General features: G+C 42.6%; 1 protein-coding gene across 1 annotated transcript in view; it reads left to right on the top strand.

Moving 5' to 3' along the window:
* The first annotated feature begins 8,300 nt into the window (after nucleotides 1–8,300).
* Nucleotides 8,301–17,294, top strand: part of dnt (tyrosine-protein kinase Dnt) — a 59,322-nt gene continuing 50,328 nt past the window's right edge. Inside the window, 1 exon segment of the mRNA XM_011506438.1 lies at nucleotides 8,301–8,481. Coding sequence (XP_011504740.1) covers nucleotides 8,349–8,481 — 133 coding nt within the window. The 5' untranslated portion in view covers nucleotides 8,301–8,348.

The following is a 17,294-nucleotide window of genomic DNA, read 5'->3' as shown; positions in this document are numbered from 1 at the left end:
GGGGGATTTACGTGAATGCACGAAGCGAAAGAGCGAGCGATAAGGCCTTTTTTATTTGCGAGCGGAGCTTAGGTCGGGCCCGGGGCTTAGGCTCAGGTGCGCAAGCTCGACGCTTGCCCATGTGACGTGTGCGCGTGCGCCGCTTCTTTATCGCTCCTTGTTTTATACGCTCTTTGGATAGGACTCGCGCGTCCGCGTTATTTCTCGTGTTTGCCCTGTAGCGACTGTATATATTTTTTTTCTTTTTTTGTGCCCTCTCCTCGAAATCTTGGTCTTTATCGGGCGGATTAAAGCGGCGGTGGCTGCGGCGGCAGCGACGGAACCGACGATGGCGACGGTGGCAGGAGGGGAGACGAAGACGCGCGCCGACAAAGATTGTTATTCAAGGGAGCGCGAGGTCGTGTGCTTTACCCGCGCATCTTATCCTCTTTGTATCCCGACACTATCACCGGCCTGTCCATTAAACGAAGCGATGGATTCCCGACGTAGGAAGCCGATGAATCCGCGGATTATCGAATTTTTGTCCGATTTATCTGGTGCCAGCACGCGATGATAGACTTGGAAAACTGTTGGGAGTAATCATATCGAGGCTCTCGGTATCGCCGCTTCCTGATGAAGCATCTAGAAGAGCTTTCGTTTGAAAATTATCAACGAGTATAGAAGTGGCAAGTCAGTGTTGATCTATTAGATCTTGCCTCGTCATTATTCATCGTTGGCATAAAACGATAAAGATTAATGTTTTAACGGTTTTCTTCTCTAATACTTGTATCAAATCTATTAGAATCCATTGCGAGTTGTTGATGAAACGCTATTAACGAGAATTTATTGAATTTGAAAAGACAATCGATAGCGATGCCCGATATAATTAACAAATATAATTGAACAAATTGCATGGAAGACGTCAAACGATGATTATCATTTATAGAGATTCCGAGCTATTTTTCGTCTTATTTATAATTCAACTGACTTTTGAGTGAATAATTATCTCCAAGACCGGCTAATACTAATTACATGTACTATCTAAAAAGCAAGTGGGAGAGAGAGAGAGAGAGAGAGAGAGAGAGAGAGGATAAGATAAAAAAACATAAAAGAATAATATTGTAAAATATAGTCGGAATACATCAACTCCGTTATAATGCTTTTACTCTAAAGCTTAGATAAAGCATATTAAATAGTCAAAGAAGCGTTAAAATTAAAATGGACGCGTTATGGTTGTTTCTCAAGAAGTATAAATCAACAACGTTGGGCTTTAAAATTTCGTGCTCCGACTATTTTCTTGGTAAATAAACGTCCCTTGAAAACATTTTACCTAATCTATTTATCAAAATATAAGTCCCGCTCGTGAAAAGATGTTGCGCACATTTTAAATGACTGGCGTCTGAAAATTTGCCTAACTATACCACGCAATTCCCAGGTACGATAGAGCGCTTCCGACTTCTAATACGAAGGCTCATCGCGCGCACGCGCAAGCATTATCCTAAAAAAGGCACCGCTTAGTGAATTATCTCTTCGCGGTAAGGTACACGCACGCGCACACTCATCTTCCAAGCCCCCTTTACCCCGGAAAGCCCGCTTGGCCGATCTGAGACTGCACACGTAGCGCGCGATTCGCACGTGCCACTATAAAGTCGGCGAGAAGAAAGTTTTCCTGCGAATTTTGCAAATTAGGGATACTGAGCGTGGGTCCTCGGGTCGACTTCTCACTTTGTCGTTTGACTCGATGGATGGCAGGACAGGCGTGGGCCCGTTCGATAGGAATTCAAGATTTCCTGAGAGATCGTCGCTCAGACTTATCACAGTCATTGATTTCGAGCTGAGTGCAACCAAAAGATCTCGCTTTCGGGCGAATAAAGCCGTCGACATAATTAATTGCTATGGGAGCGTCATCATTGTTAAAGTTGGCAGATATTTTTGTTTGTCTAAGTAGTTGAATATTTGTGTGCCAGGTGCTTTGACATGGCTGCGATGGTAATTAAAAGTTTCCTTCACTCATGATAGAACGATCATTATTTTTGATAAAGTGCGTTACGGGCATTTTCTAAAGCGACATAAAACCAAGAAAGATATATAAATTTAATTTCCGTGTTATGTTTTAATATCATAAAAAGCAATATAGGAGTCGAATTTCACGCGCTGACAGAAATTTATGCTAAAGAATTCGCAGGCTGCAATAATAATATACTTTTTTCGAATCCATAGCAGGACAGAGAAGTTGATTTAATCTCGTGAATAATCAGGTCCACGGCTATGTAAAATTTTAATGTTATTCTTGTTTTTTTTTTGTTTTTTTTTGTTTTTTTTTGTTTTTTTTTGTTTTTTTTTGTTTTTTTTTGTTTTTTTTTTGTTTTTTTTTTGTTTTTTTTTTGTTTTTTTTTTGTTTTTTTTTTGTTTTTTTTTTGTTTTTTTTTTGTTTTTTGTTTTATTCTTTCGACATTTTTCATGTTTCTTGTTTCCTTACGAATCAAAGTTCCATCGGTTTTTTTTCATAAACCAAAGCATATATAGTGCTTATGAGCTCCCAATAAGATGATTTCATCTCCGGCTAGAGTAACTTTATATCCATTTAAATATTCGTTGAGGCATTGCTTTACCATCGGGTATGCTAATTATTTTTCTTTTAATTCTTTTATCGATTATCATTGATTAATGAATCGGAATACCACGAGTCATTGCAAAAAATCGATATATTATTGATAGTACTTTTAATCGTTAAAAATTATATTAGTTAAACGAATTATAGACATTATAGATGGTACGTCGAGTCTTACATTACAAGTAATCGATTTAAAAATATTTGTTAAATAGAAATTTCATTATTATCTAATTTCTTTCTTGTTAATAGAGGTAAATTTTCTTATAAATCTCTGTAATTTTTAATAAATAACTCGTTGACTGTGAGAAAAATAGACGATAAATTCGCTTGAGTGATATAGCACGTGATATACGCGATTTCAACAGCTGCGATTGAAGAAAATGTGCATTTAATAATAAATGAAAACGCGAGAGTATAAATCAATTGGTAATATACGTCTGTTTATTTATTTACGTACTCATGTCTTCCATATTTATTATATAAATGGCTCTTGTTTTACCGCCTATGTTTACTCTCATTCGTTAATAAACGGCATAACATTGTTGCAAAAGCACTACGCGTGCTAGGCTAATTAATTAAATATAAAAACGTACTTCTTCGTAATCAAGGGATATTTAATTACTGATAAAGGACTTACAAAATTTTTAACAAACAATTAATTCGTTGCAATTCGTAAACATTCAATTCGTTCAAACTAATGAAAAAGTCGTAATACTTAGAAATTTTACTACACATTCCAATGTACATATTATTGCATGGAAATTTACAGTGTAACTATGTTAAATGGAACTGAATAAATTAAAAAAAATAGTTCCAACAGAATCGTTATGACATAACGAAGACTTGTACTTGTATATTATATTAAACACTAGTACTAACAGGATGAATTTTTATGTTTTGTTATAATATTGTTGATATAATATTTGAGTAGAAAGGTACTTTAGGTTGAAAGTTTTAAGAAGATAAACATTCGTCCTTTGTAATACTTATAATAACATAACATCTAAATCCTACAATGACATGCTTTAAAATAAATGGTTACATTATATTAGAGATAAAGGGAAAAAATTTGCTTCGAGTATGATTTTATTATGACTGCGTACTTTTACCACAAAATTTTTTCGTATGCGGATTTCAAAATTTACCTAGTCACTCGTAAAAGTTATTGTAACGATATATATATATATATATATATATATATATATATATATATAGCGAGAGAGAGAGAGAGAGAGAGAGAGAGTGTGAGAGGGGGGGAGAAGGAGAGATGAAAAATTGGGAATAGACATAAAGTGAATTTGTGTGTAATCCACTCGTGGCAGCCACTTCTGTCATTTGTAAAAGAAAAATTTACTTACGAATGTATGTTTTAGCAGGGAGCTACGGCTACATTAAGGCGTTGGAAAATTTTATTTCCTCTATTATTCAAATATTACAATTTTTCCAGTCCTTCTTTTCTCTCCTTCTCCTTATTCATAATATTTTCAAAATCCGTTTTCTCTATTACAACAGAGCCATTGTTGCAACAAGACCATCTAATCTGTGAAAGGGTCGCAGCAACCACACTTGCCAAACCGCAAAACAGTTACAAGGCACGAATTTTTAAATTAACGGCCTGAATTCGTTACTTATACATTAAGAAGACGTTAATTAACATTTCTCCTGACATTTCCTTCTCTATTCGATTGTTATTTGTTGGAGCGATTCTCGTATTTGACAGTATTTGGCAAAAAAACGTTTTAGTGCATTGAAAGTCTCGGGCCATGAGCTAGAAACATCTATGCCATCCTAAGCCAGGACAGGTGTTGAATAAGAAAAATCCAAACAAACAGTCAACATGCAAATGTGAAATGAAAGTCACTCGAATGATACTTGTGTTCTTCGCTTAGGAATATCATTGGTAACGCTCGCGCGAGAAGCTGCCTCATCTTTCTCTCTCTCTCTCACTCTTTCTTTCGTTTTTTTTTTTTTTTTTTTTATTCTTTTCGTCCACCTTATCTATTTTCTCACAAATAAGGCGAGAAAGAAAAGCGCGCGTGCGTGACGGAGAGGGGAGAGAGAGAGAGAGAGAGAGAGAGAGAGAGAGAGTCGGAAACCAGGCAGCGCCTTATCTACCGAGAAGATAAGTCTCCGAACAAAGAACTTACCTACCACCGCGCAAAGGACAATGACAGAGATAACGCAGTGTCGCATTATAAGGCAAAACAAAATAACGCCTCCTCGTAAAGTCAGCGATTATCGAAATTATTTATGGGCTCGCGTTTCAATACCCGGTGGCCGACGCGCACGCGCCTCAAAACTAACGCGCGAGATAATCCGGGCAATGTCGTCGTGGGGAATTTAATTGCGCCGAGGTCCGGGGAACGGACGTAAAATGAAAAGCATTCGAAATGAGAAGCGAGCTGACTCGTACGTCCGCACTCCCTTCTTCCGCTCCTCGTTGAAGGGCTAATAACTGGCTTTGGTAATCGAGCGCGTCGTCCCGGCTGAGTGTGGAGATGTGGCCCCGGGGCTCACGGCCTCCCGCACGGGGAAAGGGAGAGAGGGTGGGGAGGGAAAGCCTTCGACGTGGGAGTTCCGCGCGCGATATTTCGTTCGCCTAATTGGCGGATTTTTATAGCGCGCGCCCGCTCTTTCTTCCCATACGTTATTTACGATTTGGTAGTTTAGCTGGGATATTGATTGCCTGGGCTCGCGCGAGCGCGTAGAACTCAATTAAGCGAAGATGTAGTACGTGTTTAACGAATCGCGCGCACGTGCGCGCGACCTTCTTTTTCGTCGAGCGCGCCGACGTCGTTTTGCTTAATTTTTTTGCTCACCCTCTTCGTTTTTCCTTTCATTGGTCCATCGTGAAATCGCTCTGCGCCGGCTCATCGAATTGTACAATGTGCGTCGGGTGAGGCCCCTCGGCTTTTTTTTTCTTTTTGCTTTTTTCTTTCGTTTATTTTTTATTTTTTTATTTATTTTTGTTTTTTTTTTTTTTTTTAACGAGGAGCGGCGTTAAAGTAATAAACGCGAGGGAGATAAACGTCGGCTACGTGTGAGTAAACAAATTTAATTATTCGAAGCCGGCGATTTCTCGCGTGCGAATATGCCCTCGAGTATTATATAAATAAAGGCCCCCGCCCAGATGGGACTCGAACGATCGTCGTTACAGCGAACGCATTTTCGATAATACGCAGCACTCGAGTATTAGAGAGATCGAGAAAGGCGTTGAGAAAGAGGTCGGTAAATAAACGGCTGAATTCAATATGCTCGACTATTCGGTTGATAAATTACTATTGATTTAGTTCTTCCCGAGGTCCATTGCGTAATTGTTCGATGATAAAGCACTTTGTGCTCGCGAGGGACAATGCTGCCGGTCAAGCGCGAGAATGACTCGGGGGATACTGACATGCTTTCTCCACTACATCGAAGCCATTCATAGCCAAAGTAGCGGAGACTCGCGATTATCAATTTTTTGCGATTTACAGTAAAGCGAGAAGATAAAGAGACAGATATATATATATATATATATATATATATATATATATATAGAGAGAGAGAGAGAGAGAGAGAGAGAGAGAGAGAGAGAGAGAGAGAGACGAGGATTGGACCAAGTCGTGGCGTGGCGTTAACGATAAATTAGTCGATTGACATATGCATTCGATCGATCGCTGTCAGGATGATAGAAATTGGAAATTATCGCTAGTGGCGAGGAGATCCTTCATATATCGACATTCTATTGTGCGTTAAATAACATTGGCCGTCAATACGAGGGACGACCTACTCGCTTATAAGGACCATCTGCCTCTCTCACTCTCGCGCACGTAATTTCGCACGCGACTTCTTGGCTTCGATAGTGCACGGGGTAACGCATGAGGGGCCCGAAGCCGAGGAGAATTAGTCTAGAGCAAAGACGGAAGCGACCACTAAATCGATCTATTTTGTAACTCTAATCACGCGGTAGCACTCGCCTCTTCGCACGATGGTCCTTAATACTTTGAAATTTTTACTTGTTAAACAACAGCCACATTTCCCGGACTCGACGAGCACGCGAAAATAGCTACCGATCGACGAGTTTTCGCCTTTCTCTCTCTCTCTCTCTCTCTCTCTCTCTCTCGTATCTTTCCAGGGCTTTAGACGAACGCGTGGAATTACGTGAAACCACTTCTCTAAAAGCAATGGGCATTTAATGCGTCAAGCAATGTGGGTGAACGGCACGTGGCACCTACGGCTTATTAAAGAAATTATTTCCATTCTACGTTGAAGCTAACTACGAAGCTAAATATACGACCTCTCTTGCCCATTACCTATATTAATGTTAACATTAGTAAAAACTTTCTTCTAAAGAATTGTCAGAATCGTATGTATTGCTTGGGCAGTTGGACCGTAGTCAAAATCACATTTCCAACCATCGCTGATACTTTGTTGCTAATGTGACATTAAAAATATAGGCCTCTCCTCCTCGCTCCTCTCTCCCGCTGACCGCCGATCTTTCACCATTAACAGTGTCACTATTGACGGGCGACAAAGCGTGCGACACTTTATTTCACCTGCCTTATATTACGTGAAAATACGCATTGCGACGCATCGGGGCGTTAAGAAAGGTAAAAATTTCGTACACCTCGTTTGAAAAAGGCTAACTGTTAAAATCAGGGTACGTGACTAACCGGTAGTTTACCAAAAAGTCTCCCGCGGCTACGTCCGTCGACTTGGCAGCAGCAGTAACTCGCAAGAGGACCAGCTCGTGGCATAACAAGGCAAGCCCCCCCCCCCCACCCCACCAACTCTCTTCCCGTCACGTCGCTCCCCTCGCGTCCCATGTTCCAGCACCGTTCAGCGTCAGCCGACGACTACTCTCACTGTAGAGCAGAAGCCAAAGTGCTATAGGGAGACTGTCGAGTGCGAATACAGTCTTTGAGTTTCGATAGTAGTAGCAGTGTAAGTAACAGTAGTAGTAGTAGTAGTAGTAGTAGTAGTAGTAGTAGTGGTAGTGGTAGTAGTAGCAGTGATAGTTGTAATGGTAGTGCCGGCTCAGGCAGTGGCAGTGGCAACGCTAGTGCTAGCTAGAGCCCTCCTAGTGCCGTTGTAGTAGCGATTGGCGCGAGACGAGAAAACGAGCCCCTCGCTTTCATTCGCTCTCTCTCTCTCTCTCTCTCGCTCTCTCTCTCTCTCTCTCTCGCGCGCTCCCAACTTCGTAAAATAATAAAGAAAGCGAGACGTTCGGGACTTTTCGTGGACGCTCGGGTGGCAGCGTGTCTCGGGCGCATGCGCCCGAGAGGGCCGGCACGCGGCGCTGCTCGACCTCGGCGCGGCTCACCGCAGCAGTGTGGAACGACTAGTCCGCCGATGGCGGCCACGGCACAACCGTTTCGGGTTCCCGCGAGCGAACTCCTCTTGCCGGTGCTTCCTCGGTAGCCTCCTCTCTGCCTCGTTGTCTAACCTCTTGTCTCGTCCCTCGTCGTCGTAGAGCCTCGGACTGGCAAAAGGACCGGAGACCAGGATGCGCGTGCCAATACCGGGTGAGTCGCTGTTCCCCCGTTAACGTGCCAACGTGCCATAGTCGTCGTCGTCGTCGTCGTCGTCGTCGTCGTCGTCGTCGTCGTCGTCGTCGTCGTCGTCGTCGTCGTCGTCGTCGTCGTCGTCGTCGTCGTCGTCGTCGTCGTCGTCGTCGTCGTCGTCGTCGTCGTCGTCGTCGTCGTCGTCGTCGTCGTCGTCGTCGTCGTTACCTTCATCGCAAACTTAGTCACTACCGCCGCAGCTCTTCGTGCTGATGATGCTGACCTTGGCCGTGCCCGCCATGTCCAGATTCATCGCGTGGACGGCGCTGGTCGCCTGCCTCCTGGCACCCGCCGCCGGCTTCTTCAACCTCTTCCTCAGTCAGGCGGAGGTCCGCAAGCTTATGGGTGAGTAATCAGTTTCTTGTTTACTTTGATCGTTGCACCGACTTTACCGACACTATCCATCCAACGACCTTTGCCACGGACGTATCATCAGCAATAGCAGCAGCACGAAACAACACGAGGACGACAGTGTCTTGTCGCCAGGCATTCAAAACAATATGACAAAAACAAAGGTTCTTTGGTTTAATTGCGTTTTCTTTACGTACCCGACCGTAGCCATGCACAACGAGTCCAATGTTTTTCTTAGTTATAATCTTGGTACATCTCTCTCTCGTGCTGCTGCTGTTGCTGCTGCTGTTGCTGCTGCTGCTGCTGCTGCTGCTGCTGCTGCTGCTGTAGGCTTCTCTAACCGAACGATTAACGACTTCGCATTAGTACTGGGAAATGCACACAAACAAGCGTGCATTTATGTTTGACCAGCAGTTCCTTTGATATTTAAATGAGATTTGGACGTACGTCAAATGAAGGGAGGTAGCGATTACTCATTAGGAAGATGCCCATTTAATAATCGAGCTTTATTATCATTTAATCTTTGATGTCAAAGTTTAGTAGATTTTTGTCATTAGAACATTATCAATTTTCCATTCGCTATTCAATTTCCTAGTATCGATGCACAAAACTTTAGTGTAGCACGCACAATTGATTGTTTACTCTTTCACTAAATGATACGAGAAGAAGTGGAGTGACGGACAGCTGCATTAATGCCACCGTGTTGTTTAATGACAGGGCAATAACCAAAAACAAAAGACAAAAGACAAAAGACAAAAGACAAAAAACAAAAAACAAAAAACAAAAAGCCAAAAACAAAAAACAATGAACAAATGGATAAGAGAGGAAAAACAAGAAACAAGAAAGATGAAACAAAAAACATGTGTGATGCGAGTCGTACACAGAAGCGCGTTGGCCTGGCGTGAAACACTCGGGCTAGAAGAAGTAGGGAGAATTCCATAAAGCAGCGTCGTTAAAGAGCGAGGCGGCAATTAAGTAGCGGATTTTAAGTAACGTAATTCGAGTAGCAGCACCGCAACATCGCGCTACGCGAAGTTGAAATGTCGCGACAGCTGCCCCTCGAGCGCTCCGATTGTAAGTTGCCGCCATTGGGCGCGAATTTTCTCGTTAATCCACCCGCGAGTAGAAGCCGGTAAAAGTACGCGTAAATGGCCGAGCGAGAATCCGTCGGGTCGTCCGAGGTTAACCGCGGCAGGCTGTAATCGACGACTCCTTCGTCCCTTCTTCGACGATATAACGTTAAAATCCTCGGTCATTGTTATTCGCCGGGCACAATCGGCTGCGCGAAAACGCTCCTCGGAAAACTGAATTAACGGCCTCTCGTTTATCCACAGGACTATCGTTCACGTCCAGCAATTAGCTATTAAAGTTAGCTCGCAAGCTACCCTGGACGGGATTTTATTATTATTATTAATCTGGCAGATAATCAATTAAGGCACGTGTCCTTGAGGAGCTTAACGAATTTTTTGCTCCGTTACTCCGTTGCAACGTTCACTTTACAACGTTAAATCGAGCGTCTAAAGTTAGATGAACATACGTAATCAACGGCGCGCTATTCTTCAATGACTACGTGCCGTAGCTTTGTAAATAGAAACTTTAAATGCGCTCATCTTAATTTCCGTGGGCGTTTGGTTTCAACCAGAAATTTGTCCAGGACGAGCTCTCCTCGTAGAAACGTGGAAACTGTTCTCAAATCGCGTCGATTGCATGCTTCGTCGCTTAAAAGGCTCACTTTTTCTTTTTCTTCACTCGCGCTCTATTTAAAGCTCATAATCGCCGATGATTTTTATATTTGCAAATAGGCAGGGATATAGCGTTGGTCGGGAAAAAGAAATTTGCCTGATCCGCAATCGAGTGCTACGTGTTAAATGATAAATTTTACGCCAAAGTACCATTGCCCAACTGTTTATCTTTAACAACGGCCGAGCTCAAGCGTAAATTATTCAAAATTGTATTTTAGCCTCTCAAGAGAATAATATATATATATATATATATATATATATATGTATGTATATGTATATGTATGCATGTGCACCTATAAAGTAAAGGCTGCGTTTAATGACGGCCTGCATAATGATTTTCTCGGAAAGAGTAAAGACCTTTATCGTCAAGTACTCTGTTGTTGTCCCTTATAAAATTTCTAGCCGCGAGTGTGCATTCGCGCGGAGCCCTCGCACTATTACTTCTACAAACAGATTTATTAACAAAAAGACGAAATAATAAAAGAGATTAATAATATGAAAGTACGCGCATTCTGGATTAAATCCGTCTCGATCCGGCTTGTGTGCGACAAAGCCGCACTGTTATTGTCAAGTCGAATCAAACTGTGATGGGGATTGGCGTTTAGGGAGAGCGGTCAGGGGTTGATTGGGTCGGGGCCGGGGCCGGGGCCGGGGCCGGGGCCGGGGCCGGGGCCGGGGCCGGGGGGGGGGAGGGACTGGAGACTATTTATTCTAATACTTTGTTTTTATTTTTATTATCAATATGACTTTAGCCGTGAAAAATACATATGTCATATTTTTTTTGGGGAGTGGGCGTTTGCTTTTGAAAATTCGATGAAGCCTTTGCCAGTAAATCTTTCCCCCTGGCTCCTTCGAAGCGCGCGAAATTCGCATTTAAATAAAATAACGCCCGAATGAATTATTAGCAGTGAATCACATCGGCCGAGCCTTACTTATTTCGCTATTTATACATATATCTGGGTGTATAGCGGATGGGGGATGGGGGTTGGGGGAGGTTACAGTCGCTCATTGTTTACTCGGCTCCTCGGTACCGGGCAAAACGTGGCACCGGCGCGGCTCGCACTTCTACGCGACATCGCCATCTTCTGCGATGATTTACTATTTTGTCGCGAGGTATCGAAGCCATTAGCCCTAGGCAAACTCACGACAGACATCATTATTTACGATACCCGTGATGGCGCACGCGCACACCCGTCGCGCTTATTATACAATTAAGCATGGCTCGCGTCCAGATTTTTCCTCGCTTAGCGCCCGCCGTCTTTGACAAGCGATACATAAGCGTTGGAAGGACAAGGCCAGCCATTGCGTAGGACGTAGGGTTTATCCCGGACGTCCGGCTCTCGTTGACCCCGTGTAAATGCACCGTTGATCAAGCGGCTTATGGGGTTGGACGGCTTATGGGGATGGGGATTTGGAGGGGGGGGGGTGGATACGTATGAGGGATGTGAACGCGGAAGGAGCTACGAGGGTAAAAAATTTCCCGGGACCCTCGAGGGCAGCGAGGATTTTGTATCTCGAGGATTATATTGCTCTTGGTATTACGGATAAACGTGGCCAAAGATCTTGTGCAAAGGAGATGGCGCGATAATAAAAATGCCGCTCTGTAAAATGTGTTAAGAGTGCCTTTGAACATTATTTTACGCGTATTGGGTAAGAGTACTTGTTGTTGGAATTGTAATCGTTCGCGACGGCCAATTAATTTTCAATAATCGCGTCTCGCATTTGTTTCTTTCCCGTTGCTCCCGTCTTTTCTCACTTTGACGCCCAAGTAATCCCGTTTAAATTATCAGCCATATTGCTCGCGAGCCAAGTGCTTCAGTCGCTCGGTCACTTCTTTAATCCTTTGATTTTATTGTAATTTGCGGCGGAGCGCTTAAGACTTTTGCAGATAACAATTGCGGATTTAATGAAAAGGTGCTCGTGATGGTTGGCGCCTTAAAATTGTTAATCCCTCGACGAATGTTCGGTCTCTTATTTAAATTTAAATTGTAGTTAAGATGCCTCGCCTAATGCCACGTTTAATCCACAGAATAGATACAGCCTTTTGTAAAAATTAAAATCGTTAGGGCATTAGTTTTAGTGGCGAGGGAGGGGCTGTACGAAGTGGAAGAAAGTCCTTCGATATTTAAATATTCTTTTGTTGAAAATTATGTACACTTTCATGTACATTTTTTTTTTTTTTTTTTTTAATGTTTATACGACAATTCGCTTACGAATACTTTGTCGATGCGGTTAGCGAGATAATATCGGCGTACTCTCGATAAAAAGTATGACAAAGCTGATAAAATTATCGTTTCTAACCATGCCGTAAGCCAATAAATATTTTTCTTATAATTAATAATAATGAATTAAATACTTTTATCGTGGTGCATTATTAAATTACAGGTAAAAAGCCGTGTGTTATAAAGATCATTTTAATGAATCAATATTTCGCAGCTAATAGCCCGATAAGAATTTAATGTGCCATTATTATAAGGAATTATAAATTGTAATTACCGATTATTTATGGCTATTAGTACGTGATAGGGTGAAATAAAAGCTTTGCAATAAATGTTTATTAAATTCGATAGAAATAAGCATAACTGTAGCTGCATATACGCCTTTTAAATATTCTGATTGGATATTAGAGGAAATTTGCATTAATTTTGCGTAGGTCCTAATGAATCATCATCAATTACTTTCCCCTCCCCTCTCCATATACGTTTTAAATTCTTGAAGAAATTTGCAAACGACGGTTCTACGACGGTTGCACAGACAATTGAAACGTACGAATATGACGATTAAAGTGAACCTCCCAAGAGTGGCTGCGAGTCGATTGACACTCGTTTGCCCCAGTAGCGTATCGCCTCCACATGCGAGGATCGCAGGCGAAAAAACTTGGAACCATTAAAGCCTCCTCTCGCTTGTATTTCGGGAGTCGGTTGGACTCTTTAATTCGATTAATTGCAAATTCGCGTGACCTAGTCGTGTCTGTGCTCGTCGGCACGGGAATGAAACACAGAGACTCCGTGCAGTCTCCGTCCCAGTCGTCCTCTCCGTCGCTGAGTAAGAGGATTAAAAGACGAATCGCGCCCCCAAGCGGATTTTGTAAATCCGTCTCCATTGGGCCGTGTTGTTTGACTTTCTTCAAGCCATGGAGTGAAATATCTCGAGCGAGATATTGGCTTTGTCACGTTGACGAGACATCTCGTCGACTACGTAATAATATCGTCGATGCGACGTCTATTGTGTGTTTCGTGGGAGGGATGGGGAAGACTCGTTGCGAAGGCTCTTGTGGTCCCGTTATCACTCGGACACGAGAAAGGAATTGCGGGGAGAGAGTATTGCGATTAATATAATTTCGGTTTGTCTTAGGGGCTATAAAAGTAATCGATATGATTACGCAGCGAATAGAATTTTTAACTGGATGTATTTTAAAATTACGATTATTTTATCCTTGCTGTATTAAAGGAACGAGAAGATGATAAAATAATTTGCGTGACTTGACTAATTGCGACGTAATAATAAATGAGTAAAGAAAAAGAAAGAAAATGTTGAAATACAGGGAATTTAGTTAAACGATTCCGCTAAGTTGACATTAACTCTCTAGCGAGTAGTGAAAAAAAATTTTTATTTAAAATTCCAAACGACAGCTATAAAATTGATCGTAATATTAAATTAAAATAATAACGCAATTATTTATAAAATATAATTAATGTAAAGTATGCCAATTAATCTGCCATTTAAATCGCCATCTGGGTTAATAAAAACGATTAACGCTTATGAGAAATTCGTAAAAGTAAACAAAAATTATGTCTTATCTATAATCGTTTCAGATATAAAGAACAGGATAATATCGAATAGGCAAGGGCTGGAGGATGGAGATGGGTGGAAGACAGAGAGAGAGAGAGAGAGAGAGAGAGAGAGTGTGAGGGGGGGGCGAAGGTGAGGATACGAGAGGAAAGCGAAGGGATAAGATGAGAAAAGAATAAAATCAAGTACAAATAAAGAAAACGAGAGGAAAAAGTTATGAGAAAAAAAGAGTTTACGATCCATTATTCCGAGCAGTAACTCGCGCGCGCGTAAGAGTAATAAAAAAGAAAGCCGAGAAGACGGAAAGAGTCGTCTGTGTGCACTTGTGCTTGGACTTTTTTCATCTCTCTTTCATTCGTTGGCACTCTCTTTCCCGTCTATCATCCTCCTTCAGACCTTCGTTTTGCATCGTCGTAGCATATCTCAACAATTGCCGTTGCGAATTGTCGTATGGAGCCGCGTAGGGGGAAACTCGGTGCGCTTCTGCCGCTACACTTTTCCTTCCATACTTTTGTTTACGTTTCACGCGGGCCCTGTCCATTTACATGGGCGATGAACGAGCAAGCGAGGAATAAAGCTCCGGCTGCTTCTTGTCCGCGTGCCGCAACTTTACGCATCGTGAATTTCAATATTTGCGCACATTGATAATTGCTCGTAAGCGCACGCACGCGCGCATCCGTGCACGCGAATTTGCATAATGGGGTATGGGCAAGGGGAGGAGCGATCGGCAGGCAAACCGAATGTCGTACTCTGCGTTTTTTTGGCGTGACGCGTGCGTTACCGTTAGGAAAAAAAATAAAATAATAATAATGAAGCGTGCCGGGTGCTTTGGGAGTCGCCAGTCGGAAAAGTGTCCGATCGAGTAGTGGGGACGACTGGAGTCGTCGATTATTTCAAATTTTTCTTAGCCGCTATCCGTAATTGTTCGAGCGAAAGTTTAATTTGACATAGCATTATTGGCCCTGCTATCGCCACTAATACACCAAATATTATGCAATGGCTGAACGTCAGCAGCTAGAGCGATATATTATCCGAAGAATTATTAATAATGTAAAAATCGTCGAGCGTACAATGGATCGACAGTCCATGTATTTTTTGCCTTTGATAATTCAAATATCTTTGATTTTGCGCAAACGTTGATTGGAATAGTAATTACTCGGATAATTGTGTGGTGACAAGTGTTGCATAATTCCGTATCTTAATACATAACGCTAAAGAAAGGTGAAATGTAGTCCGGAAAATAGTGGATACATAGTCCACATTATGCACGACGCTATTGCAGAGTCTCCACCTAAACTACCGTTTTAGCAATAATCGTTATTGAGCAGGAACGAGTGGAGGAAAATTATCAGTTAACCAGGAATAAAAGACCCGAGTTATAGGATAAAAAGCAGAGAAAAGGAGATGAGTGAGAGAGAGAGAGAGAGAGAGAGAGAGAGAGTGAGAGAGAGAGGTAGGAAGGGACCGTGCAAGAAATATGGTTAAACACGGGCAACCGGTAGACGTAAAGAAGTCAAGAGTGATTACTCAAAGAATTACCTAAATGAATTTCTCGAAATGCCTCCACCTTTAATTTCGTTCTCTCTCTCTCTCTCTCTCTACTTCTTCCTCTTTTGTCCCACTCTTTTCCACTCTAACTCTCTTGTCTTACCTCTTTCTTTCCTCGCGTCTCATTATACGACCTTAGCAAGGTCTGCTTACCCACACACTCTTATAACACACCATAACGAGGTCCTTGTTAAACGAAAGAGGCGTACGGACGAAGACTTGCCTCGCCCGGCTGGACCGATTCTCCGACTCTCTTACCTCCCGTCTTTCTCTGGCCTCTTCTCCCTCTCATCACGCCCTCTCCTTTTCTAGTTTGTTTAGACACCGAATAATCGACAGTCATCTCACTCCCTCTGTCTCTCTCTCTCTCTCTCTCTCTCTCTCTCTTCATCCGTAGCGTTGGTTTCTCCTGCGTACCAGGCAGCGCCGACGTGAGGGAGAGGAAAGTAAAGTCCGAGATCGGTTCAGCCGATACACCGATATTCCCTCTCTTGCTCGATCGTTTTCCTGGATGCGCGTTGGCGCTCTCAATCGTTGCGCACGAGGAACGATCTAAGCTGCGAGGTAAGCGGCCCCGGGCTGGAAAAAAGGATCGAGAAAGACCACGACGAACAACAGCGGCACATAGTGGAAAGGAGAGGGGAGGGGGGGGGCTGGAATGAGTATATGGGGCTTAGGTTACGGAGTGAGGCTGCGAAGGACCGAGGTAAGAAGGTGCCTCTCTTTTCTTCCTGGAAGCTGATACTTTCCAAGCTTGTTGAGAGTGAAAGAGCGAGAGAGCGAGAGAGCGAGAGAGATAGAGAGATAGAGAGAGAGAGCGAGAGAGAGAGAGAGAGAGAACAAGCGAGTCTCTATCGCATATCGATAGTTTTTTTCTTCTCCTCCGCCTCATTCTCACCTTCCTGCCCCCTCCTCCTCTTTTCTTCGCGATACGTTGAGAGAAATTGGAATAGAGAATGAAGGAGTTTGGCGTGGGGGTGGGGGGTGAGGGCTCAGGTGTGGGAGAGGAGAGGTCAGATAAGTACGATTACAGATACACGAGCTCGTGCCACGCGATCGATTTTTCGATTCTCTAAAATTGGCAGTTACCCTTTGTTTACATAGTCTTAAATGAAATTTTCTTTACCCTAGTGGAAATTTAGATATCACCTCGTAAAACGCCATGCGATCAAACGTGCACGTATTCCTTGGCGATATTGCCAAGTTATGACACGTACCTTTTATGGTTAATCGGCAAACCATGTGGAATTAAAATTAAAGCTCGAAACTTTTTATGAATTATCCGGACATGTCTCGGGCTCGGCCAGTACCAATAGAAATTTTCAATCTATTATTTTTATGCCCCGGGAATTTGTATTTTTGTCAGTGGAATTGCCTCGGCTTACCTAATCGAAAAGTTATATCAAGATCAGCGACTATTTATATTGCAGAGTCGGAATGTTTCATTCCGACGCAATTTTTATTATCAAAAGGCCAACTAAATAAAAAGCAATTATTGTTCGCCAACGATTTAGAGTTACGTCACTGGCATACGCCTTTAGCCTTCTGTAATTTTTAAATCCATTTCATCCTTATTCGGTATTTCCACGCGTTGGTTTAACCATGCGCGTAACATTCCGCGCTCGAAGGTCGACGATGTTATTTACCATATGTCAAGATTACGCAAGTTTTATTCAAAAATTTGAATAGCCGATACGTCAGAAGTCTCATTAACAGCCGCTCTTA

The sequence above is a fragment of the Ceratosolen solmsi genome, unplaced genomic scaffold (assembly GCF_000503995.2).
Source record: "Ceratosolen solmsi marchali unplaced genomic scaffold, CerSol_1.0 scaffold7, whole genome shotgun sequence".
Lineage (NCBI taxonomy): Eukaryota > Metazoa > Arthropoda > Insecta > Hymenoptera > Agaonidae > Ceratosolen > Ceratosolen solmsi.
Note: the sequence above shows the minus strand (reverse complement) of the source record. Positions and strands in the feature narration are given on the sequence as shown.